The sequence below is a fragment of the Sus scrofa genome, chromosome 5 (assembly GCF_054392235.1).
Source record: "Sus scrofa isolate SSC_HxYL_T2T_F1_AM1 chromosome 5, Sscrofa_HxYL_maternal_Yorkshire_Landrace_v2.0, whole genome shotgun sequence".
In the NCBI taxonomy this organism is placed as follows: Eukaryota; Metazoa; Chordata; class Mammalia; order Artiodactyla; family Suidae; genus Sus; species Sus scrofa.
This window is the reverse complement of record NC_139387.1, coordinates 24932494-24958197: the sequence shown is the minus strand read 5'-3', so window position 1 is coordinate 24958197 and position 25704 is coordinate 24932494. Positions and strand designations below refer to the sequence as shown.

General features: G+C 39.2%; 3 protein-coding genes across 3 annotated transcripts; all 3 read left to right on the top strand.

Moving 5' to 3' along the window:
* Nucleotides 1-7750: 7750 nt before the first annotated feature.
* On the top strand, nt 7751-8717 carry LOC110260850 (olfactory receptor 6C2-like). The gene has a single exon (XM_021093121.2). The coding sequence runs from the start codon at nt 7767-7769 to the stop codon at nt 8715-8717; it is 951 nt and encodes a 316-aa protein (XP_020948780.2). The 5' UTR covers nt 7751-7766.
* A 4115-nt stretch (nt 8718-12832) lies between these two features.
* LOC100737049 (small integral membrane protein 15-like) lies at nt 12833-13092 on the top strand. Its single transcript, XM_013997608.3, has one exon. It carries the CDS (start codon nt 12868-12870, stop codon nt 13090-13092), a length of 225 nt encoding a protein of 74 aa, XP_013853062.3. The 5' UTR covers nt 12833-12867.
* Nucleotides 13093-19009: 5917 nt separating this feature from the next.
* On the top strand, nt 19010-19945 carry LOC100519839 (olfactory receptor 6C2-like). The gene has a single exon (XM_003126229.3). The coding sequence runs from the start codon at nt 19010-19012 to the stop codon at nt 19943-19945; it is 936 nt and encodes a 311-aa protein (XP_003126277.3).
* Nucleotides 19946-25704: the final 5759 nt, after the last annotated feature.

Here is a 25704-nt window from a genome sequence, read left to right as displayed (position 1 = left end):
ACATGATCACAAGACACAAATAAGGCCATTACATAATAATGAGGGGTCCATTTATCAAGAAATAACAATCGAAAATATTTAGCAACAACAATGGAACATTTAAATATAAGACAAAAGGAGAAATAAACAGCAATACAATAATAGTAGGGGATTTTGATGCCCCATTTGCAGCAATGGCTAGATATTCCAGATAGAAATAGAATAAGAAAACAGTAGATTTGAACAACACTGCAGACCAGATGAACCTAAAATATATATACAGAACATTCTATCCAACAGCAGCAGTATACACAATTCTCAGATGTACATGGAATATTCTCCAAGGTAGACCATATGTTAGGCCATAAAATGTCTTTACAAATTAAAGAAGGACGTAGAGTGTCTTTTGTAACACAATGGTGTGAAACTAGAAATAAATAACAGGAGGAAAACTTGAAAATTCCAAAATACACGTGAGTTCCAGCTGTGTGTTCAAATTATAAAGCTGAACTCATAGAAACGAAGGGTAGATTGGAGGTTGCCAGAAGCTGGGAACTGGGGGAAATGGGGTGATATTGGTCAAAGGGTACAAATTCCCAGTTACGGGATGAATATGTTTCAGAGATCTAATGTGCAGAACACTGACTGTAGATTACAATACTGTATTGTACACTTGAAATTGCTAAGAGGATAGATTTTAAGTGTCCACACCACCAAAAAAAACCCTCAAAAAACATAATTTTTGAGGTGATGGATATGTTAACTTATTGTGGTAGTAATTTCACAGCATACATATATGTATATCCAGTCATCACCCTGTACAACTTATACTTACGCTTTGTTTTATGTCAGTTATAGCTCAATAAAACCAGAAAAAATTTAAATGAACTACTTTGTGGTTTTCCTCTTGTGGCCACATCCATCACTACCTAATTTTATAATACTCTTTTCATATCCAGTTTCATTGACCTCAGTCTATAGATTACACAGAAAACAATAAGTCAGTGGTGAGAAAACACAGAGCAATAATATTCCTCATGGTTGGACTTATACAATGCTTGCAGCTTAAGATATTGTTTTAGATTTTTTTCCATTTTTTTTGCATATGTGTGGAGGATATTTGGAAATCTGACAATAAACTTTCTCATCTTGGAGTATTTTTATTTTATTTTTTGCTTTTTTTGGGGGGCCGCACCCACAGTATATTGAGGTTCCCAGGCTAGGAGTGGAATCAGAGCTGCAGTTGCCAGCCTATACCACAGCCACAGCAATGCAGTATCTGAGCCACGTCTGTGACCTACACCACAGCTCATGGCAATGCCAGATCCTTAACCCACTGAGTGAGGGCCAGGGATCGAACCTGTGTTCTCATGGATGCCAGTCAGATTGGTTAACTGCTGAGCCACAACGGGAACTCCAGGAGTTTTTTTTTTTTTTTTTTTTTTGGTCTTTTTGCCTTTTCTAGGGCCTCTCCTGTGGCATATGGAGGTTCTCAGGCTAGAGGTCTAATCGGAGCTGTAGCCACCGGCCTATGCCAGGGCCACAGCAATGCTGGATCCAAGTCACATCTGCAACCTATACCACAGCTCATGGCCACGCCGGATCCTTAACCCACTGAGCAAGGCCAGGGATCGAACCCTCAACCTCATGGTTCCTAGTCAGATTCATTAGCCACTGTGCCACGACGGGCACTCCTGGGATTTTTATTTCAAAACAGTTGTGTCCCTTTCCTTTAAAAATTTTCTTATCAGAAATATCATTTAAACAAGAAAACTACATTCTTCACCTTTCGTATGCATTTCTACATCTATCTATTGAGCCATAAAACATTGCCTGCAATGTTGTTGCTGAAATTCAGCCTCTGTCCTCAGGTGCCTAATAGAAACTCAGAGACAGAGTTTTAGGTAAACGAGAAAAAACTTTATTGCTTTGCCAGGCAAAGGAGGCCACAGCATAGACTGTGCCCAGCCCCCACACCCCCACCTCTGGGAAGAAATGAGGGGAGTTTTATAGTAAAAAAGGATAGCAACAGGTTTTCAGATAGGAATCAGGATTGGGACAAACATGCCTTCTTCTTTCTTTGGGGAACCTCAGTCATCAAAGCCGTTGCCGGGTGATCTCGTCATGATCCTGATGGTGGTCTTCCGGGTTATTGCCTAGAACAACAGCACTTGTGAAAAGGGCATCTTGATCAGAGATTAGAACAAACTAGGAAAGTTCCTGCTCAACATCATGGGTTACTAATCTTTAACGCACAGGCAATTGTGCTCAGGGTGCCTAATCTTTAGTTTATGGGGGATTGTGTTTAGGGTGCAATTAAGCCGGGGAGAAGTCAAGGAAGGACTCTAAGCTGTTCAGTTTTAAAGTATGCATTTCTAAAAGGAGCATAAGGAATATAACTTTTCTCTGAGGCTGTAAGATGCCCATATTATTATGTGTATCCCTTGAGAGGGAACCAGGAACCTGCCCCAAGGCTGTCTTATTGTTTCTTGACTCTCCCTCCCTTGTCTCTGCATCCCCTTCCTTCCCTGAGTAGCAACTGTCTGAACCCTTGGTGCTCAGGAGAGGCTATGGTGGTTGAATGAGGCCCATTTCCTAAGACTAAGAAATGGGGGACCCAGAAAGGATTTTGTGCCCAGGAGCCCCGCAGGGCCCTGCTCTGTTCCTGTATCAATAAACAATGGATCTCAGTCATCTGAAAGTGCAGCCAACTCCAAGGCTGAGCCGGTGAGCCCTGAGGGAACTCAGCAAGGAGACCAAGGAGACCAAGAATACCTGCCATCTCTTAGCCATCAGATTGTGGCTTCTCCCAAGGGGGAGCCCTCAGGCTGTGAAAAGGACAGGATACTGGCCCCAGGTAGTTGAGGTGTATATCAAGGAAAAGATTTCAGTGAGCCCAGAATTTATATCTTCCTGCACAGAGAAAAGCACCAAATTCCTTGACTGGAGACATCCGGTTTTCTTTTGTTAACAGTTATCTTTTGTTCCTATTACATGCCCTTTGTTACAAAACTCCTATATATCCTAGCTCATCCTTTGCCTCCTCAAAGCAGTTTCTCAGGGTTATTTGAAATGTTGCCTCTTGGGCTATGGTCCTCATTTGGTCCAAAAAACTAATAAAACAAAAACTATGTTGTGCATTTTTAAAAGTTGACACTGTGATCCAGATTATATTGATCAAACTTCATATCACAAACTCCCCACAGCTTTCAGGGAAAGGTTTTTAGGACAAGGGGTAAGGACAAGTTAGTGGACCTGGATCTTCTGTGCAAAAGCCAGGCTGTCCCTTCACTTCCAAGTCTTAACGGGAATGTTAGCTAAGGACTACACAGAGAAGGAAGTTCTGAAACAATTTAGTTCAGCTGAACTAAGTTGATAGAGTATAAACTATGTCAGAACTTGTGGGTGTGGCTCTAAAAACTTCTGGGGGTATGAAAAGAGGGGCTGGGTCCATGCCACCTGGTAGTTAGAGCCGAGGAAAGCTCTACCCTGGAGCTCAGCAGAAGGTTGTCAAGGCCAACTTGAGATTTCATATTGTGTTCTCGAATCGATTGGTTACCTGCTTGCACTTATAAATATATCCATTTTCTACTTCAAAAAAAAAAAAAAAGGCAAGAAAACTTCATATTATATACTCACTTCTTTTTCTGTTAAGTGCTTAGAGAAAGACAGTAAACGCTTACTACTCTGGGAGTTCCCACTGTGGTGCAGTGGGTTAAATATCTGGCATTGTCTCTGAAGGCAGCTCGGGTTTGATCCTGGCCTGGCACAATGGGTTAAGGATCCAGTGTTTCTTCAGCGTAGGGCATAGGTTGCAACAATGACTTGGACAGATTTGATCTCTAGCCTGGGAACTTCCATATGCCCGGGGTGTGGCTGAAATAGTAAAAACAAAACAAAACTCAAAAAACTTGCTGCTCTGCTGCTGCGCTTATAAGAATCGTTTTGTCTTTATCCCTATTCCTGTAACCAAGCTAGTGCCCTGTGGGGCTCCTAGGCACACAAGCCTTTCTCTGTCCTCCTTTTCTTGTTTTTAGGGAATAAGCCTCAGCTTCCATGACCTTCCCTGAGTTCCAAAGTGCCGTTGCTAATCAGATGCAGAGACCAGGGAGGAGCTGTGCGGTCTTGGGGCAGGGTCCTGGTTCTTCCTCAAGGAATGTACATAACGATATCTTTGAGCCTTTCTGTGGGGCTAAAACCCCCAAGAAATGGAAGAATTCCTTGATGAAGCATTCTTCATTCCTGGAAGAAGGAGGACCACCAGAGCCAATCCTGGGGCTGCTAAACACCAGCTTTGAAAGACAATGCAAGCCTGCCTCTACCCTGAGCCTTATCTATGGCTCTCCTCCTTATTCCACTCCCCAAAGTATAAAACCACTTCCTAACTCCTTAGAAAGGGGACACAGTCTTTAAAGCATTGTGGCCCCTTTTGCCTGGCAAAGCAGTAAAGCTATCACTTTCTCCTTTACCCCAAACTCTGTCTCTGTGTTTATATTTGGCACTGGCAAGCAGAGGCCAAATTTCAGTAACATGCCTGGCACAGAGCTCCTAAAACTCTTGGAATTTTCTGATTGGCTGGGGAGTATTTTGTTACCCTGAATTTAAGCTAATGAGGATACTTAAGATGGGGACCCTAAGTAGCCTCATGATGGGGCTGGTCATTAGAAAGACCCAGTGACTAGAGGATTGAAGCTTTCAGCCCTGTCCACTGATCTCTGGGGAGGGTGGGTGAGAGATGGTATTAATGCTTAAATACTATAAAAACTTCTGAACAAGGATATTTGGGGGAGTTTCCAGGTTGGTGCCAGGAGGGTTGAGCCAGGAGAGGGCATGGAAACTATGCCTCCCCATCCCCCACACTTTGCTCTATGAATTTCTTCCATCTAGTTCTTCCAGAGATGTATCCTTTATAATAAACTAGTCATAGGAAGTACAGCAGTTACATAGTACTATATGCAATATTTGGAAGGACAAACAAAATAATTTTATTTCTGGAATTTACAGTTTCTATGGTTTTTCTAGTTTTTAAAATCTATTTTTTATTTTTCTATATTAAATATTTTTATGGATATTATTTTAGATAAGAAGTCTCTCTGTTCATTGCACTGCATATACCATGTATGAACAAATAATTAAAACAATTTTCCGATTGATCACTGGAATCATTTTTTTTTAAACGTTTGGACAGATTTTGTTGCTATTATTTCATCTTTTTCTCTAAGGAAATTATCCTCATTGTTGCTTGGTCTAGGATTTTTTTTTTTTTGTAAAGTAAATTACATTTTAAATTCAATAGAGAGTTTTGGATCAGGTTCTCCAAGGATTTTTTTAATTCAGTGTTTTCTTCACACCTGTTGCAGCTGAAGGAAATAAACTGACCAGAGAAAATCAGAACATCTACTTTTGCAGAGGCATAAAGGCTTCTTAACTCCTCCTTGCTCTTTGGACTTTGTCTTCTTTCAATTACCCAGAAGGCACAGAAGTATGTCTTAATTTTAAAGTAGGATGATGTTTCTTACAAGTTTAGAAAATGTGTGTGTGTGTGTGTGTTTGTGTGTGTGTGTGTGTCTGTGTGTAGTGACCACTGGTTTCTGGGGGCAGGGGACTAGGAGTGCAGTTCGATAATCATACTGGTCCTTTTTTGTTAATCTGTGAAGCTCACTAAGGTCATCTGGGGTAGAGTTTTCTGGTGAAACAGTGAAGAATGTCCAGGGTCAGTCATGGGATGTTTTCTAGCAGGCACATTCGCACAGGTAATTTATACAGCATGTGTTTGTGATTATGTTTCCTTCTAGTAAAAAAAAAAAAAAAAAAAAGAATTACTAACTTCAGTATTTCTTTTTGATATTTTATTAAGAAATCCAGTTATTCCTGAGATTATTCATAGAGTTCATGAATCTTCCCTAATTGAAAATACGCACAGGGCTCATTTTATGTATCAAGTTGGTGCAATCCCACATTCAGTGATTGATCCACACACAGGAAAATCTTTCCTAATCTCTCTCTCTTTGTCTGTCTCTCATTTATCTATTATGTGTACATGATATGGGTAAGTATTTAGGGAGTGTACTTAATATCACCTTGAAAGATAAGTTGAGTAGAAATTGTATGAAAAATGAGAGGTCAATTATTTGCTTGGAAGACATCATATCTACATTTGAATATGTAGATTAATATGTTTCCTAAAGTAAAAGCTATATAAAGTGTATACTGATGGGTGTGTCACTCCCCGCTAGTTTTTTTATTCTTTTTTTTTTTTTTAAGTATAGGTCCTACGAGAGAATGAATGCTGATGAAATGAATCTAGAAATGTGGAAGAAATTGATGTGTGTATGACAGAGAGAGAGAGAGAGAGGGGAGGGAGAGAGAGGAAGAGAGATAGAGGGGTTGAAAGGGAGGGAGAGAGAGACAGATGGGGGGAAAAAGGGGGGGGGGAGAGGAAGAGGGGAGAGAGGGAGAGGGGAGAGGGAGAGAGATATGCTTCTCATAGAGGTAAATGCCTTCTTTGGATCATGAGAGATTGGCTTCAGGAGAAAAAAAATATACATATACTGTTAATTATGTGCTAAGTACAATTGTTATATGGTTTATCTCCTTTAAACCTGACCTTAACCCCATGATGCAGTATTCTTGGAGACTCCACTTTACAGATTAGGAAACAAGGAGTAAAGAGAGGTGGAATAACTTGCCCACGGTCACTCAGCCAGTAGGGAGAGAGCAAACTTGGTCCCAGACAGACTGTTCCAAGGTTCATACACGTAACCCCTGGGCATTGCTGAAACCCTGTGCCACCTCTGTTGTCACAAAGAGGGAAAGCAAAGCATGTCTTGATATCCTACAGCTATTTATACCTTTTAACCCTTTAAAAAATTGAAATAATTATGCATTAAAGCCCTCTGCTGAAGAGAGAGATGGAAAATCAGGGAATAACAGAGAAATTCAGGAGACAGGGCCATTGAATGACTTATTTTCTGGGAGAAATCTCACTTGACCTTTCAGGAGGGCTGAGGAGGAATCTGGAGAGATTATGTACCAAGGCCATAATGCCATCCTCTGTGTATTTACATTTTATCAGGTAACACAACTTTAAGAAAAGGAATTTTAAGGATTTAGCTTCTGAGTACAAGTGTTTTGGAAGAAAAGCCCTCTGTGACCCATAAAAAATAGCTCAACAGTGGCCAACTCCTGATCCAATAGGAGAAAGCTCAAAGTATGGACTTAAAAAGAAAGTGAGTTGGAAATAGTGCTGTGAACTGGGAGATCTTAGAATATTGAAAACAATTTCAATAGCAGTAATTTTCAAGAGAAATTTCCCATAAGCTTAGCCTCCCCCTGTGGTAGATTTCGGTGGATTTGAGGGAATTACCACATCAAAACCCCATCATGGGGAGGTTCCCTTAGTGGTTCAGCGGTTAATGAACCTGACTAGGATCCATGAGGATGTAGGTTCGATCCCTGGCCTCACTTAGTGGGTTAAGGATGCGGCATTGCCATGAGCTGTGGTGTAGGTCACAGAAGTGGCTTGGATCCCGCGCTGCTGAGGCTGCGGTGTAGGCTGGCAGTTGTAGCTCCAATTTGACCCCTGGCCTGGGAACCTCCATATGCTACAGGTGAGGCTCCAAAAAGCAAACGACAAACAACAACAACAATAACAACAAAAAACCCCCGATCAGAAGGAAGTGTGTGTGACTAGGTTCGCTTGGTGTTGATGGATGCTGTCTGATTCGGTCGTATTTTGACATTGCTCCTCAGATCGATGTTCTGTGACTTTTGTGTGAAGATTGGGCATGAAGTCAGTGATGAGAAACCATTCGACCATAACAACGTTCATCATACTGGGTTTGACAGATGACCCACAACTGGAGATTCTGGTTTTTGCCTTTTTGTTGATCACATATGTATTCAGTGTGATTGGGAATCTGACCATAATTTCTCTAGTCTTGGTGGATTCTCATTTAAAAACAGCGATGTATTTTTTCCTTCAAAATTTCTCTTTCTTAGAAATCTCATTCACAACCGCCTGTGTGCCCACCTATCTGCACATCCTATCCAGTGGGGACAAAACCATCACCATCAGTGCCTGCTTCAGCCAAATCTTTTTTATCGTCCTCTTTGCAGCTACAGAATTTTTCCTCTTGGCAGTGATGTCCTATGACCGCTACGTGGCCATCTGCAAACCCCTGCATTACATGAGCATCATGAACAGCAGAGTGTGCAGGAATCTCATCCTCTGTTGTTGGGTATCTGGCTTATTGATTATCCTTCCACCCCTTGGCCTGAGCCTCCGTCTGGAATTCTGTGGCTCTGTTATTGACCATTTTTTCTGTGACACTGCTCCAATTCTGAAGAATTCCTGTTCAGATACTTGGTTCATTGAGCAGGTGATTTTATTCTGTGCTGTGCTGTCCTTCATAGTGACCCTTGTGTGTGTCGTTCTGTCCTACATATACATCATCAGGACGGTCCTAAGATTCCCGTCTGCCCATCAAAGGAAGAAAGCCTTTCTCACCTGTTCTTCCCACATGATTGTGGTTTCCATGACCTATGGCAGCTGCATCTTTATGTATATCAAACCTTCAGCCAAGGATGAAGTGGCCATTAATAAGGGAGTATCTCTGCTCCCTACATCTGTTGCCCCTTTGTTGAACCCCTTCATTTATACTCTGAGAAATAAACAAGTAAAGCAGTCCTTTTATGACACCTTTAAAAGACTTGCCAATCTTTCAAAGAAATTTTGATTGAAATATATTTCGATCTTCATATTGGGAATTCAAATTAAAACAATAAGCATCAACGTATGGATGGAAACTGAGGCACTGGGGTTGTGCAATCCCCTAATGTTGAGGAGCAGTAGAGAGTTGAGAAGCAAGTCAGAACCTTGATAGTCCTGGCATCATGCAGGTGGACAGTTCTCTACTTTTCTGAAACTTCTGTCTTCCCGATCTACATTTCAATGCATTCATTTTACTTTTCTCAAATATACATTAGTCATTAGTCTTCTGTATTGAATCTATTCTTTCCATGTTGTGCTTTCCCCTCTTTGTAATACAACCTTTTTCTAAATACTTTCCATTTTCAACAGGATAAAAAACATGGATTCTTAGGAACTGTAAGTTCTCTTCATCTTCAGGTGAAGATGCCTCATTAATCCTGCCTCATGATAAATAGCTGGTTTTTCAAAAATTATAATAAATAATATTCCTTGCCTCTGCTAATCTGAACTTATTAAACCATATGCCCCCCAATATAACATAAATACAAACATAGCCAAATAGTCTTTAAAGATATTTGGCATACTTCCTTTTCTGAGCACAGGCAAAATGATGCTGTGCTTTGCTTTTTTTTTTTTTTTTTTTTTTTTGTCTTTTTGCCATTTCTTGGGCCGCTCCTGTGGCATATGGAAGTTCCCAGGCTGGGGGTCGAATCAGAGCCATAGCTGCCGGCCTATGCCAGATCCAACTCGGGATCCAAGCCGAGTCTGCAACCTACACCACAGCTCCCGGCAACACCAGATCTTTAACCCACTGAGCAAGGCCAGGGATTGAACCTGCAACCTCATGGTTCCTAGTCGGATTTGTTAACTTCTGAGCCACGACGGGAACTGCAATGATGTGCTTTGCTTTAATTGTACTTTGCAGATATGGCCTTTTTAACAAATTGAAGTTTTGTAGCAAACCTTTGTTGTCAAATGATGGTTAGCATTTCTTAGCAGTAAAGTATTTTTAAATTAGGATATGTACATTGATTTTTTTTAGACACAGTGGAATTTGACACTTCATAGGATTCAATATTGTGTAAGCATAACTTTAATATCCACCAGGAAACCGAAAAAATGTTGTGACTCATTATGATATTCACTTTTATTGTGGTGGTCTGGAACTGAACCTGCAATCTCTCTAAGACATGCCTGTAATTGTCTCAAAAACAACAAACAAATATGGGTAAAACACAAAAGCTATTGACTTAGAGACATCAGACTGCGTTTGAAACAAAAGGGACCAGAGAAGCTAAGATTCTGGAAAGGGCAGAACTGTGGAAGGATGAACTGATTGTTTTTTTTTTGGTTTTTTTTTTGGCTATTTCTTTGGGCCGCTCCCACAGCATATGGAGGTTCCCAGGCTAGGGGTCGAATCGGAGCTGTAGCCCCCAGCCTACATCATAGCCACAGCAACGCCGGATCGTTAACGCACTGAGCAAGGGCAGGGACCAAACCTGCAACCTCATGGTTCCTAGTCGGATTCGCTAACCACTGCACCACGACGGGAACTCCGTGGATGAACTGATTGTAAATAGCTCCTTTTGCCCCCGAGGTCATTTTCAGATTCATGACTGTGGGTGGATTAAGGACATTTTGCAAATTCTTTGTACATTCCTGATCAAAAGAAGTAGTTTCTTTTCTCTTCCTTTTAATTTCGACTGGCCCTATGACTTGATTTTGACCATTAGCATGTTATAGATGTGAAGTCGTGTCACTTCATAGATTAGGTCACTGGAGACATGTGGATTCTGCCTTCTTTTTTGGAACATATGCTCTGTAGGAGTCCAGGAGTTATGTGAGAAGCTTGAATACCCTGAGACTGCCATGCAATGAGGAAGCCCAAGATAGCCTTGCAGAGAGGTGGTGTAGAGAGAGATATCTGGTTAGCCGCCATCTCATCCAGCCATGTTAAGCTGTAGTGACACGTGTCTCAGAAACCTTCTTGGATATCTGCTCAGCTGTGTCTTTACATGCAGTCACCAGTGATTACAACAAAATGAAGGAGCCATTTGAGAACCACTCAGCTGCCCCCATCCACTCTTATAACTACTAGTGATAACATTTTGTCTTATCCACTAAAATATGGGGAGATACATTGCACAGCAACAGATATTCAAAAACAAGGTAGAGGGAAAGTGCTTTGCCTGGTTAGTGGGCTACAGGGAGCCAGCAGAACACTCCATGGTCTCCTAAGGCTAGAGAAACCATATTAGCTACTGGAGAAACAGAAATGAATAATCTCAAACTGTAGAGTTTTGGGATTTTTCCTTTCTGTATGTACAGCATATTCAAAAAATGTTAACTAAAATCTTAAAAAAAGACAAGGCTTGGATATAGGAGTAATGGATCAAAAACAATTTGAACCCCAAAGAAAATATATTGCACTTTCAAATAATATAAGAATGATAGTAGTGGACATACATGTAATGATAAGACATGATTGATTAAGAAAGCTAGTTTTCAGTCAGACTGTTAAGTGCCTAACTTTTTATATATTATTGCTGATTCTGAAATCAATATTTCATTTTGAGAAAATGAGACTCCTGGAGGTTAGGTAGTTTTATAAGTGATGGATTCGTAATCAAATCCACTTTTATATGACTCCAAAGTTGTGTTAATATCAGTACACACATCTTAAATCGCCTCAGAGAAGTGCATTTTTTAAATGAGATAATTTGAAGGCTGACTTGAGAACAGTCTACATTTACTGAGATCAGCAAAATTTAACTGTTGACAGTACTAAAACTTTCAGAAAAATTTTCTTTGTTTAAAGGTTTAAGAAAAATTACTTGATATAGTACTCTTTACCAGTTAAAAAATGGTCAGAAGATCTAAACAGACATTTCTCCAAAGAAAGCAGACAGATGACTCAAAGCACATGAAAATCTGCTCAATATCATTAATCAAAACTACAATGAGGGAGTTCCCGTCGTGGCTCAGTGGTTAATGAATCCGACTAGGAACCACGAGGTTGTGGGTTCGATCCCTGGCCTTGCTCAGTGGATTAAGGATCTGGCATTGCCGTGAGCTGTGGTGTAGGTTGCAGACATGGCTTGGATCCCACGTTGCTGTGGCTCTGGCAAAGGCTGGCAGCTACAGCTCCGATTAGACTCCTAGCCAGGGAACATCCATATGCTGTGGGTGTGGCCCTAAAAAGCAAACCAAAAAAAAAAAGGAAAAATATACATGCACCCCTATATTCATTGCAGCACTATTCACAATAGCCAAGCCATGGAAACAACATAAATGTCCATCAACAGATGACTTGATTAAGAAGATGTGGTGTCTATACACAGTGGAATACTACTCAGCTATGAGAAAGAACAAAATAATGCCATTTGCAGCAACATGGACGGAACCAGACTTTCATACTAAGTGAAGTAAGTCAGAAGGAGAAAGACAAATACAATATGGTATCACATATCTGGAATCTAATATATGGCACAAATGAACCTATCTACAAAAAAGGAACAAATTCACTGACATGGAGAACAGACTTGTGGTTGCCAAGGGGGAGGGGGAGGGAGTGGGATGGACTGGAAATTTAGGGTTAGTATATATGCAAACTATTGCATTTGGAATGGATGAGCAACTAGACTGCTGTATAGCCCAAGGAGCTATATTTGGTCACTTGTGATGGAACATGATGGAGGAAAATGTGAAAAAAAGAATGCATATATATGTATAACTGGGTTACTTTGCTGCACAGCAGAAATTGACAGAACATTGTAAATAAAGTATAACAAAAGTAAAAAAATAAAATTTATAGGGTGAGTGGGGAGAGCGGGTTGGAGCTCAACATTCAGGGCGCGATGTAGGGGAGGCTGGTGGCACCCGCTGCTGTGGTCTTGCCCCCATGCCTAGGGGTAGTGGGTACTGAGCCAGCTGCGCGAGGTGTGGTGGGGATGACCCTGCATACCCGGGGAAAGCCTGCTGTGCGAGCCCTGCCGGCCCGCGCTCCCAGGGGTGGAGGGTCGGTCTTTTCAACTCAACCAGAACATAGAATTTAAGCCTTCGCTCAGAAGCGTATGGTAGAACTAAAGCCTATGATAACTAAGGGTCACCTGACATTGTGATTGGCTAGTAATCCCAGGACAAAATTACTACTCAAGCATAAGACCGCTACAAAGATGTTTAATATAAAAGCTTGGGCTGAGTATATTGTAGAATGGCCTGCAATGGGCCCACATGGCTTCCTTACAACAGTTATTTTGGCTCTTACTCCACTGTTTCCAGCAAGTGCTGTACTGTCCTGGAAATTGGCCAGGGTGATCGAGGCCAGGGAAAAGGAGCAAAAGAAGAAACAAAAACGTCAAGAAAATATTGCAAAAGCTAAACGACTGAAAAAAGATTGAAGGAATGGACAGGCTCTGCAACCAGAGGAAAATCGTTTGGAAAATTACGCAGCTTTGGAAGGCACTAAGGTTTCTTTTCTGGACCTTATGACAGTATTATTTAGTGAAGGAGGTCTGAGCATATGGAAGAATCATGTTAGTTCTCACCTGTAGTATAGCAACTTCTAGGCTTTGGTGTGGAAGCCTCTAGACAGTTATTGTAAATTGGCATTTATGCTACAAATTCTTTTTAGTCATTTGCCTTTTTGCAGCCTAAGTACTAAAATGAAAACATCCTGTAGAGAAAAATGACTTTAGAATGTGAACTCTATTCAAGTAATGGCTTAAAATGGGGTCTTGTTCTGGACAAAGGAAGTTAAAAATGTAAAAATGAGAATTGTCATTGCCGTGAGCTGTGGTGTAGGTCTCAGACGTGCTCAGAAGCAGCATTGCTGTGCCTCTTGACCATCTGTGTGTCTTCTTTGGAAGATGTCTATTCAGATCCTCTGCCCATTTTTACATTGGATTTTTGTTTGTTTGTTTTTGTTTTGTTATGGAGTTGTATTAGTTCTTCCTTTTCTTTTGGAGTTCTTTATTAATTTTGGATATTAACCCCTTATCCAATATAGAACTTGCAAATATTTTCTCCCATTCAGCAGGTTGCCTTTTCATTTTGTTGATGGTTTCCTTTTCAGTTAGATGCAGCCCCATGTTGGTTCACAACCTTAGGAGGTTTTTTTTTCAGTCCAATTGAAATTCAAAACTGGCTCCCATATGGAGGGCAGGGAGATGGTGGTTTTAATAAATAAAAGAACTTCCATACAAGGCTTGTGTTGGCTGGCCATACGCTGAGTAGATTTGGGCACCCATCCACCAAGATCTTAACAATTTATGGAGGTATTACTTTGGTTCAGTCATGTATTCAGTCCTGATGGTCTCAACAGCACATTCTCTCAAGTTTTCATCCCTGAAACAGCTCCAGCTATGGGAATGGTGTGCAGAACATTCATTCCAAGGATAACAGAGGGGTAAGGAGCCTCAGATTCCCAGGGTCCAGCTTACAAGTCAAGCAATGGTCACACCCTCTAGGTGACCTCTTGTTTATATTTGCTTTAGTTGCCTTTGCTTTTGGTATCAAACCCAAAAATTCATTGCCAATACTAATGTTCATGTTTTCTTTTAGGAGTTTTTGATTTTAGATCTTGTGTTCAAGACTTTAATTCATTCTGAGTTAATTTTTGTGTATGGTAGAAGACAGGGGTCCACTTTCATTCTTTTGCATGTGGCTGTCCAGTTTTTCCAATACTCTTTTTTTTTTTTTTTAGTTTTTAGTTTTTACCTTTTATTTTTTTTCTACTGTATTGAAGAGACTGTCCTTTCCCCATGGTATATTCCTGGCTCCTTTATCATAAATTAATTGACCATTTTGGGTCAGTTTTTGCTGGGCTCCCTATTTTGTTCCATTGATTTATGCATCTGTTACTTATAGCAATAATAATAATTTTACTTATTTGATAATTATAGCTGTGCATGTGCTATATATGCTTAGCACTGATTTAAAAATGGAAAAAAAATGTGTTGTGTTCATTAAGGGAATGAATAAATGGTCAAAAAACTTCTCACAAAACACCCCCATCCTATTTGACTGAAATAACATGATCTACAAATCATGCAAAGAGAAATTACCTCACAAACTCTTCCAGTAAATAGAATATGTATTCCCAACTCATTGTAGCATCAAACTCAATACTCAAACCTGACAAGTACTGTCAGGAAAGAAAATTACAGAAGAATCTTAGTCAAAAACATAGATGAAGAAATCCCAAAGCAAGTATCAGTAAACTGTACTCTGAAAGCTATAAGACATTAATGAAAGAAATCAAAGATGACACAAACTGATGGAAAGATAATCCCTTGTCGGTCCCTTCATTTGCAAATATTTTCTCCCATTCTGTGGATTGTCTTTTTATTTTGTTTAGAGTTGTTGCTCTTGGATTGGAAGACTCAAAATTGTCAAAATGACTATACTACCCAAGGCAATCTACAGATTCAACGCAATCTCTATCAAATTATTAAGGACATTTTTCACAGAACTAGAACAAAATATTTTAAAGTTCGTTTGGAAGCACAAAAGACCCAGAATGGTCAAAGCCATCCTTAGAAAGAAAAACGGAGCTGGAGGCATCAGGGTCCCTGGCTTCAGACTATACTACAAAGCCATAGTCATCGAGACAGTATGGTACTGGCACAAAACAGAAATATAGATCAGTGGAACAGGATATAAAGCTCAGAACTAAACCCACACACCCACACACCCATGGTCAACTAATCTATGACAAAGGAGAAAAGACAACCCTTTCAATAAATGGTGCTGGGAAAACTGGGCAGCTACATGTAAAAGAATTAAATTAGAATTAGAATACTTCCTAACACCATACACAACACCAAAAATAAACTCAAAATGGATTAAAGACCTAAATATAAGACCAGATACTGTAAAACACATAGCCCAAACACTCTCTGAATAAACCACAGCTATATCTCCTCTGATCCATCGCATAGAATAATGACAATAAAAAAGTAAATAAATGGGACCTAATTAAACTGAAAAATTTCTGCACAGCAAAGGAAACTCTAAACAAAATAAAAAGACAACCCACAGAATGGGAGAAAATATTTGCAAATGAAGGGACTGACAAGGGATTAATCTCCAAAATTTATATCTCCTGCAGCCCAATACCCAAAAAAACCAAACAACTCCATCAAAAAATGTGTAGAAGATCTAAACAGACAGTTCTCCAAAGAAGACATACAGATGGCCAAAAAACACATAAAAGATGTTCAACACCACTCATTATTAGATACATGCGTATCAAAACTACTATGAGTACCAACTGACACCAGCCAGAATGGCCATCATCCAAAAGTCTACAAACAATAAGTGCTGGAGAGGGTGTGGAGAAAAAGGAGCCCTATTACACTGTTGATGGGAATGTAAATTGGTGTAAACACTATAGAAAACATTATGGAGATTCTTCAGAAAACTAAAAATATAATTACCACTTTGTCCAGCAATCCCACTCCTGTGCATCTCTCTAGAGAAAACCATGACTCAAAAAGACACATGTACTCCAAAATTCATTGCAGCACTATATACAATAGCCAAGACGTGGAAGCAACCTAAGTGTCCATCGACAGAGGCTTGCCTAAAGAAGACATGGTACATATACATAATGGAGTATTATTCATCCACAAAAAGGAAAGAAATAATGGCATTTTTAGCAACATGGATGGACATAGAAATTATCATGCTAAGTGAAGTTAGTCAGACAGTGAGACAACAACGTCATATGCTATCACTTATATATAGAATCTAAAAAAAGGATACAACGAACTTTGCAAAATAGAAACTGACTCAGACTTTGAAAAACTTATGGCTACCAAAGGAGACAGGTTGGTGGGTTGGGGGGATGGGCTGGAGATTTGGGAAATGCTATAAAATCAGGTTGTGATAATCATTGAACAACTATAAATGTAATAAAATTCATTGAGGTAAAAAAAAAAAAAAACCAAAAGAAACCATACCTCCCCCGGCCCCCACAAAGAAAGTATCAGTAAACCAAGTCAGTAACTTATTAAAAGTATAGTGTAGTTTGACCCAGTGTATTCATCTCAGAAGTATATGGTTGGTTTGATATCAGAAAATCTATTCATGTGTCACCACTTTAACTGAGTTAATGTAAAAACATAATGATCTCTACAGATGTGGAAAAGGCATGGATAAAAATCAATATCCATTAATGATTACAAAAATCTTAGCAAACTAGGAACAGAAAGGCACTTCATTAACACATTTAAAGAAAATGTGTAGTAAACACCATACTGAAATATAAATACTAGCTTATGTCTTTTTTAATTGAAATAGATGTTTACTGTACATTTTTAGGTAAAAAAGTAAATTTAAATTAAAATGCTGTGTGTAATATTATACTTAAAATACATGTGTATATAAATATGGACAACATTTGGAAGGACAAATGCCAAGACAAAAATATTTATTTCTGAGTATTAGAGGTTCTAAATTTTTCAGCTCTTTTTTTCTACTTTTGAATTTTTCTATTTTAAATATGATTATGTGTACAATTTAGATAAGAAAGCTATTTTCTAACTCATTGCACCTTTAAACCATGCGTGAATATATAATGAAAAATAGTTTCTGATTTGTAATTAGAATCTTATTTTTCTACGGCTGGATTTAGTTTGTTGCTACTATTGCACCTTTTCTCTCTAAGGACATTAACCCCATTGGGGCTTGGGTTGGGACTTTTTTTTCCAAAATAATTTACATTTTAGATTCATTAGAAACTTTTTTCATTTAGGGCCCCCAAGGACCCTCTTATTCAGTTTTTTTCGTGCAAACAATTGTCAATGAAGGAAATAAAAGGTGTCTTTATTGTGAAAATCTGTTTGCACACAGACGATCAGAACTCCCACTTTTGAAAAGCTAGAAAGGTGTCTTAACTTCCGTTTATCTTTTGAACGCTGTTATCTTCCCTTTAGTTATACAGAGTGCATATAAATATTTCCTAATTTAAAAATAAGGTGACGTGGCATTCCCGTTGTGGCTCAGTGGTTAATGAATCCACTGGGAACCATGACGTTGCAGGTTCGATCCCTGGCCTCTCTCAGTGGGTTAAGGATCTGGCATTGCTATGAGCTGTGGTGAAGTTTGCAGATGCGGCTCGGATCCTGTGTTGCTGTGGCTCTGGTGTAGGCTGGTGGCTACAGCTCTGAATGGACCCCTGGCCTGGGAACCTCCATATGCCATGGGTGTGGCCCTAGAAAGAAAAATAAATAAATAAAAATAAGGTGAGTATCTCATAGTTGAGAAACCAAAATGTATTCACAGTGAGGATGGATTCCTAAGGGCCAGAGCTGAGAAATACAATTAGATGCTCCTACTGGTATCTTTTTGTTCAACTGGAGGTTCACTTATTGTGAACCATTTGAGGTACAATTACAAGTGAAACAATGAGGAATGTCAAAGGTATGCTTTATTAGGACTTTTCTATTTGCAACTGATGGACAAGATTTTTATGTTTTATTCTGTACAGTATTTTTTCACACCATATGTTCACTCTAGGAAAGAAATAAAGTACTAGTTTCAAACTTTGATGTTTCCTTAAAATATTTCGCTAATTTCTGAGATTACTTATGGAGCAAATGAACTTCCATCACATCGAAATGTGGCCAGGACTCCCTTCATCTATCATTAAATTGGTGGAGTCTCTGGTACAGTGGTTTGATTGGCATGTGGAAACAACTTCCTAGATGTCTTCGAAACACTCATTTTGTCTTTCTTTATATATGAAGTGTCTATTTATATATCTGTCTATTCCATTTATCTCAATTACCAACAGTAAATATGCAGCTTTTAAAATTCCCTCTCTTTCAGCGGTAGTACCTGCCAACTACCTGTCTCTTAAGACCAGGCTAATGTTTCCCTCATCTCTCCTTCTTTTTATAATATTACCACCTTGGCATTGTACTGGAGAACTCTACTTAGTGGGAGCTGATTCTACTCACATCACAAGGAGAAAAGTGAATTTCATTTCCTTGATGTAGGGAATGTACGCTTCAGGGATATTATTGAGGACAGTAAAAGACAATGAAATCTTTAGACACCAAGCCAATTTGGTCCTATGGGGATCCTGTTTAATTCTTCAATGGGAAGAACTTGTTCTAGCTTCTCTGTAGTATATTTGGTGAAGTTGAAGGCATCACTTCATGAAAGACCAATTTTTCAAGTTTTAGAAGGAGAAACATGTGACTTGTCGAATTGTTGTTTGTAGTTCCAATTTGATCCTGTTGTACTTGACATTGTTCCTCAAATCGAGTTTCTGTGACTTTTATGTGAAGATTGGGCATGAAGTCAGTGATGAGAAACCATTCTACCATAACAACGTTCATCATACTGGGTTTGACAGATGACCCACAACTGGAGATTCTGGTTTTTGCCTTTTTGTTGATCACATATGTGTTCAGTGTGATTGAGAATCTGACCATAATTTCTCTGGTCTTGGTGGATTCTCATTTAAAAACAGCTATGTATTTTTTCCTTCAAAATTTCTCTTTCTTAGAAATCTCATTCACAACTGCCTGTGTGCCCACCTATCTGCACATCATATCCAGTGGGGACAAAACCATCACCATCAATGCCTGCTTCAGCCAAATCTTTTTTTTTGTCCTCTTTGCAGCTACAGAATATTTTCTCTTGGCAGTGATGTCCTATGACCGCTACGTGGCCATCTGCAAACCCCTGCATTACATGAGCATCATGAACAGCAGAGTGTGCAGGAATCTCATCCTCTGTTGTTGGGTATCTGGCTTATTGATTATCCTTCCACCCCTTGGCCTGAGCCTCCGTCTGGAATTCTGTGACTCTGTTATTGACCATTTTGTTTGTGATGCTTCTCCAATCCTGAAGAATTCCTGTTCAGATACATGGTTCATAGAGCAGCTGGTCATAGTCTGTGCTGTGTTGACCTTCTTGGTGACCCTTGTGTGTGTCGTTCTGTCCTACATATACATCATTAGGACGATTCTAAGATTCCCGTCTGCCCATCAAAGGAAGAAAGCCTTTTCCACCTGTTCTTCCCACATGATTGTGGTTTCCATGACCTATGGCAGCTGCATCTTTATGTATATCAAACCTTCAGCCAAAGATGAAGTGGCCATTAATAAGGGAGTATCTCTGCTCCCCATATCTGTTGCCCCTTTGTTGAACCCCTTCATTTATACTCTGAGAAATAAACAAGTAAAGAAGTCTTTTCGTGACACTCTCAAAAGATTTGTATTTCATTCAAAGAAGTAGCAGGACAGCATACCGGAAACTCAAATAAAATAAAATATTCATTATTGGAATATAGATGGAAATTAGATCCACAGTAGTGATGTATTTGAGCAAATATTAAAGAAATTTGAGAATGTTTAAGAAAGAATGCTGAAGGGACCCAGCCTTATGTCGATGAGATTTTTCTGACTGTGGATTAAAGATTGTTTCAAAATTTCAATGCCTTTTTCCCCCACCATGAGATGTCCTTTACTTCCTCTCCTTTTAAACTTGTTTGGTCTATGAATTCATTTTGATCATGAGAATGTGGCAGGAATGAAGTTGTTTGACCTAAGAGGTAAGATTTTCAATGTTCACCTTCTTTTTTTGGAACACATGCTGGTGAGGGCAGAATCCAGGTGCCAAGTGAAAAATCTGAATACCCCGATATTGCCAAGCAATGAGAAAGCCTATGCTAGACCCATGGAGAGAACATAGCGAGATGCCTGGTCAATCCCATCTCTTGCAGCCATCTGAGCTGTGGTGTCAGACATCATCTTGGACAAACAGCCCACTGCAGGCTTCTTATCATTCCCACTCCAGTTACCATTTGATTACAACTCCATGGCAGACTCAAGATAGAACCACCCTCTTGATCTCAGTCAACCTCTGGAACCATGAGCAATAACAAGTTGATGTTTTAAGATACAACCATTAGGAGTGACCTAAACACAGCAATTGGTAACTGAGACAACAGGGCAGAGAAAGGGCTACTTGGGATATGAGGAACTAGCAGAAATTTTTTATTTTCCTAAGGCTAGAGAAATCATATTGGACATTTGAGGGGCCTGAACACATGTAATTTCTTTCTTTTTATGGCTGCACCTGCCCCATATGGAAGTCCCTGGGCCAGGGATTGAATACAAACTGCAGCTGTGACCTATGCCACAGCTGCAGCAATGTTGACCTGTAAACCACTGTCCTGGGCCAGGGATTGAATCTGTGCCTCAGCAATGACCTGAGCCACTGCAGTCAGATTCTTGACACATTGCACCAGAGCAGGAACTCCCCTTTCTTTTTGAGTATTGTTTTGCACCAGTATGTAATTTTCATTGTAAACATTACATGTCTAATTTTGTAGTCCCTATAGCATACTAACCACCAAATATTTAATTTTTTGTATTATAGTTTTTTGATTAGTGGTTACGATGGGGTTCATCTATGATGACCTATAACTATAGCTACACATTTTAAATATGTAGTCATTTAAGTTCAATCACATTCTAAAAGATCTACATTTTTAACTCCCGTCCCCACATTCTGTGTTTTTGATGACATATCTTACATCTTTATGTTTGTTCCTTTATTGATTTTTTAGTTATATTTGATTTTATAATTTTTAAAATATTTTGCTCTTCATATTAGCTTATTTAAGTGGCTGATCCTCAGCCTTTACTATGTATTTGTCTTTACTAGTGGGATTTTTCCTTTCTTATAGATACTTCTTGTTGTAGCCTTTTCTTTTCCACTTAGAGAAGATCCTTTAACATTTCTTTTAGGATAGGCTAAAAGTATTGATGAACTCTTGGTTTTTGCTTGTCTAAGAAATTCTTTATTGCTACTTCAATACTAAACAATAACCTAAGTTCCCAGACCAGGGATCTAACCTGCACCACAGCAGTGACCCAGGCTGCTGCAGTGACAACACTGAATCCTTAACTGACTCTGCCACAAGGGAGCTCCCCCTTCAGCACTTTGGCATTGCTATGAGGTGTGGTGTAAGTTACAGATGCGGCTCATATCCTGAGTTGCTGTGGCTGCGCTGTAGACCAGTGGCTGTAGTTCTGATTTGACCCCTAGCCTGGGACCATCCATATGCCGCAGGCGCAACCCTAAAAAAAAAAAAAAAAAAATCAAGTTCCTTAATCAACAAAACCCAACAAAATGAAAACAAAAAGAAAAAACCCAAATGAGATCTACTTTAACTTTAAAATTTTACACAGCAAAGGAAAACATTGATGAACTGAAAAGACAACTAACTGAATGGGAGAAAATGATGTGATCACATCATTTGCAAATGATGTGATCGATGAAGGGGTTAAAATCCAAAATACATAAACAGCTCATACAACTCAACATCAAAAAAACCCAAAGAATTAAAAATAGGCCTATGATCTGAATAGACATTTCTCCAAAGAAGTTATACCCACAGGCACAGGAAAAGATGCTCAACATCACTAGTCATCAGGGAAAAGCAAATCCAAACCAGAGTCAGATATCAGCTCCCATCTGTCAGAATGGCTATCATCAAAAAGAACACAATTAACAAATGTTGGTGAGGATGTAGAGAAAAGGGAGCCCTCAGACACTTTGGAGAGAATGTAAACTGGTGCAGCCACTGTGGAAAACATTATGGAGGTTTCTCAAAAAACTAAAAATAGAACTACCTTATGACTGAGCAATTCCATTCCTGGGAATATATTTACCCCCCCCCCCAAAAAAAAACCCAGTAATTCAAAAAGATACATGTGTTGCAATGTTCATAGTAGTGTTATTTACAGTTGCTAAGGCATGGAAGCAACCTAAGTGTCCATCAACAGATGAATGGATAAAGAAAATGTGGTACATATATATAATGGAATACTATTCAGCCATAAAAAGAATTAAATTTTGCCATTTGAAACAACATGGAGGGACATGGAAGGTATTATGTCAAATGAGAGAAGTCAGACAAAGATAAATACTTTGTTATTACTTATATGTGGAATCTAAAAAATACAGCAAACTAGTGAATATAACAAAAAAAGAAACAGACTTACAGATATAGAGAACAAACTAATGGCTACCAGTGGGAGAGGGAAGGGGAGGGTGACAGTATGTGGGCAGGGGATAAAGAGGTACAAAGTATTATGCATAAAAGTAGCTGCAAGAATATACTGTATGACAGGGATTATAGCCAATATTTTATAACTATAAATGGAGTATAACCTTTAAACATTATGAATCAGTATATTGTACACCTGTAACATATAATATTTTACATCAGTTATACTTCAATTAAAAAATGGAATTCCCTGGTGGCCTATGATTGCGGATTTGGTGGTGTTATTGCTGTGTCTCAGGTCCAATCCCTGGCCCTGGAACTTCCACATGCTGTGGGCACAGCCAAACAACAACAAAACAAGTACAAAAAAAAAAAAACCCTACAGTAAACACCATAGTGAAATATAAAATACTTGTTTGTATCTCTTTTTATTGAAATAGAAATATGTTTACATACAGATTTATGCAAAAGTAAGTTAAAATGCTGTGTCATAATTAATATTTTACTTAAAATATATGTAAATATGGAGAAAGTTTGGAAGGAAATAACCAGAACAATAATGTTTATTTCTTGATGTTAGATTTTTTTCATGATTTGTCTTAGCTTTTTGTATCTCTGTTTGAATTTTCTGTATCATAGCTGTAATACGTGTGTAATTTTAGGTAAGAAGGCTATCTTGGTCGTTGCACTGCATAAGCCATGTCTGGACAAGGTCCTGGGAAATAGGTCCTGGCCTTTGGGGAACCCCAACCTCCTTCAGTGGCAGCCCTCTGTAACAACTATAGTGGAAAGAAGTCCCGTTTTTAAGAAATGAATTCCTCCCAACTTGATCTATACATTTAAAGCAACCCAGTCAAAATCCTAGCAGGTTTTTTTTTTTTTTTTTTGGTGGGTATCAATCGATAATGGATTCTAATGTGTAGATATAAGGAAAGGCAAAGGAACTTGAAAGCTGTTGTTTGGAAGGTCTAAACAGTTTTGCAAAGAATAACAAAATTGTAGCATTCACACTATCTGATTGCCAGTCTGTAATGCAAAATAGACTCTTTTTAGTCTGTGTATGTGATCAGTTTGTCCTATATTGTTGTTCGGTGGGCTGTGATCATAAACTGAATTTTCAGCAGGAGTCATTTCAATCTCCCAAAGCATAGATCTTCTTGTTATTTTTTTTCTTCCTTTTGTCTGCACCTATAGCATGTAGAATTTCCTGGGCCAGGGATTGAACTCATGCCACAGCTTTGACCTAAGCTGCTGCAGTCACAACGTTGGATCCTTAACCTACTCTGCCACAAGAGAACTCCTCCTCTTCTTGTATTTTATATTGGATGATCCAATTGCTGAATCATTTGCCATGGCACATGCTGCTCAACTTTGAAGATATTGGATATTACATTTCATGTATGTCGTCAGACAAACTCTGAGATAAGAGTTATTACTAAAGTTTGCAGGTTATTTAGTTGTTATAATCAAAATTTCCAAATCTGGGCTACAAAAGCATGTTTTTGGATAATTTATTTGGATTTATCTTAGATAACCATGTGTTTTAAAACATGGACAGGAAGTTCCCCTTGTGTCTCAGCAGAAATGAAACCGACTAGTTTCTAGGAGGATGCAGGTTCAATCCCTGGCCTTGCTCAGTGGGTTAATGATCCGGCATGGCTGTGAGCTGTGGTGTAGGTCACAGATGCTGCTAGGATCTGGCATTGCTGTGGCTGTGGCGTAGGCTGGCAGCTCTATCTCTGATTTTTTTTTTTTTTTTTGGTCTTTTTGCCTTTTCTAGGGCTGCTTTCTGCAGCATATGGAGGTGCCCAGGCTAGGGGTCTAATTGGAGCCATAGCTGTCAGCCACAGCCACAGCCACAGCAATGCGGGATCGGAGCCACGTCTGTGACATAAACCACAGCTCATGGCCACGCCGGATCCTTCATCCACTGAGCAACGCCAGGGTTTGAACCTGCAACCTCATGGTTCCTAGTCAGATTCTTTAACCACTGTGCCACGACGGGAACTCCTCTATCTCTGAATTGACCCCTAGCCCGGGAGATTCCATATGCTGCAGGTGCAGCCTTAAAAAGAAAAAAAAGGATATGTTTTGTTTGACCTTGCTAGAATAATTTATCTTTGTACAGCAGGAAATGTTTACAGTGCTACATACACTGCCTTGACTGAAGTAAATCTGAGGTTGTTTTCCTTCCATAGCTGAGACAGTTTGTCTTTACCTCTCAGCAAAACACAATGCAGGAACTCCACAAAGCCATCTATTCTTTATTGATTGAACATTCCATAGACATTGGCACCATGATTGGTGGTGAGCCTACTAAGGTTCAGGTCGATCTGTTTAGACTACACTCTCCAAGTTTTTAAAACACTTTCCGAAAGCAGAAGCCAAAGAAGGTTTAAGCCCATCTCTGGAAGATGTAATGAAAAGAAATCTCATTATGCACCTACCTCCCTTGCAACATTCTTGTTCTCCCAGGTAAACAAAATGCCATTGAAGAAATACTCCGATGAATCCAAAACACAGGATTAACCAACAAAGAAGGGGCAGATTGGGGATTAATTATATGAATGCTGGTCTACTTGTTTTCATCTCCGTCTCTAGCTTGTCCAGAAAAATTCCTCGACTATATAGAATGAATATATTCTTATGTGGATCAGAATGACTGGAGGACTTCATAGCAATCAATAGAACATTCCAAACTTTATATCTATACATTTTATATGAACACTCTAGAGGTCTGCTAGCTTTGAAGGGACTAGACATTCAATTTTTTGTACAATCCAATCTTTGTGAGTTTATGAAAATAATGATAAGGATTTCCCAAATTTTACATGAATCCTGGGTAACAGTCGATTGTTGGTGGGTACCACTCACTATTTCTTGAGGTGCTAATCTGGAAAATAATAGCTACTCTGTTTGTAGCATCTAATATAATCTTTATTTGAGAATAGATTATCTTTCTTTATGGGTCTCAAGA

Coding starts and splice junctions, on each gene's coding strand:
- LOC110260850 (XM_021093121.2), top strand. CDS start 7,767: ATGAAGTCAGTGATGAGAAACCATTCGACCATAACAACGTTCATCATA.
- LOC100737049 (XM_013997608.3), top strand. CDS start 12,868: ATGTTTAATATAAAAGCTTGGGCTGAGTATATTGTAGAATGGCCTGCA.
- LOC100519839 (XM_003126229.3), top strand. CDS start 19,010: ATGAGAAACCATTCTACCATAACAACGTTCATCATACTGGGTTTGACA.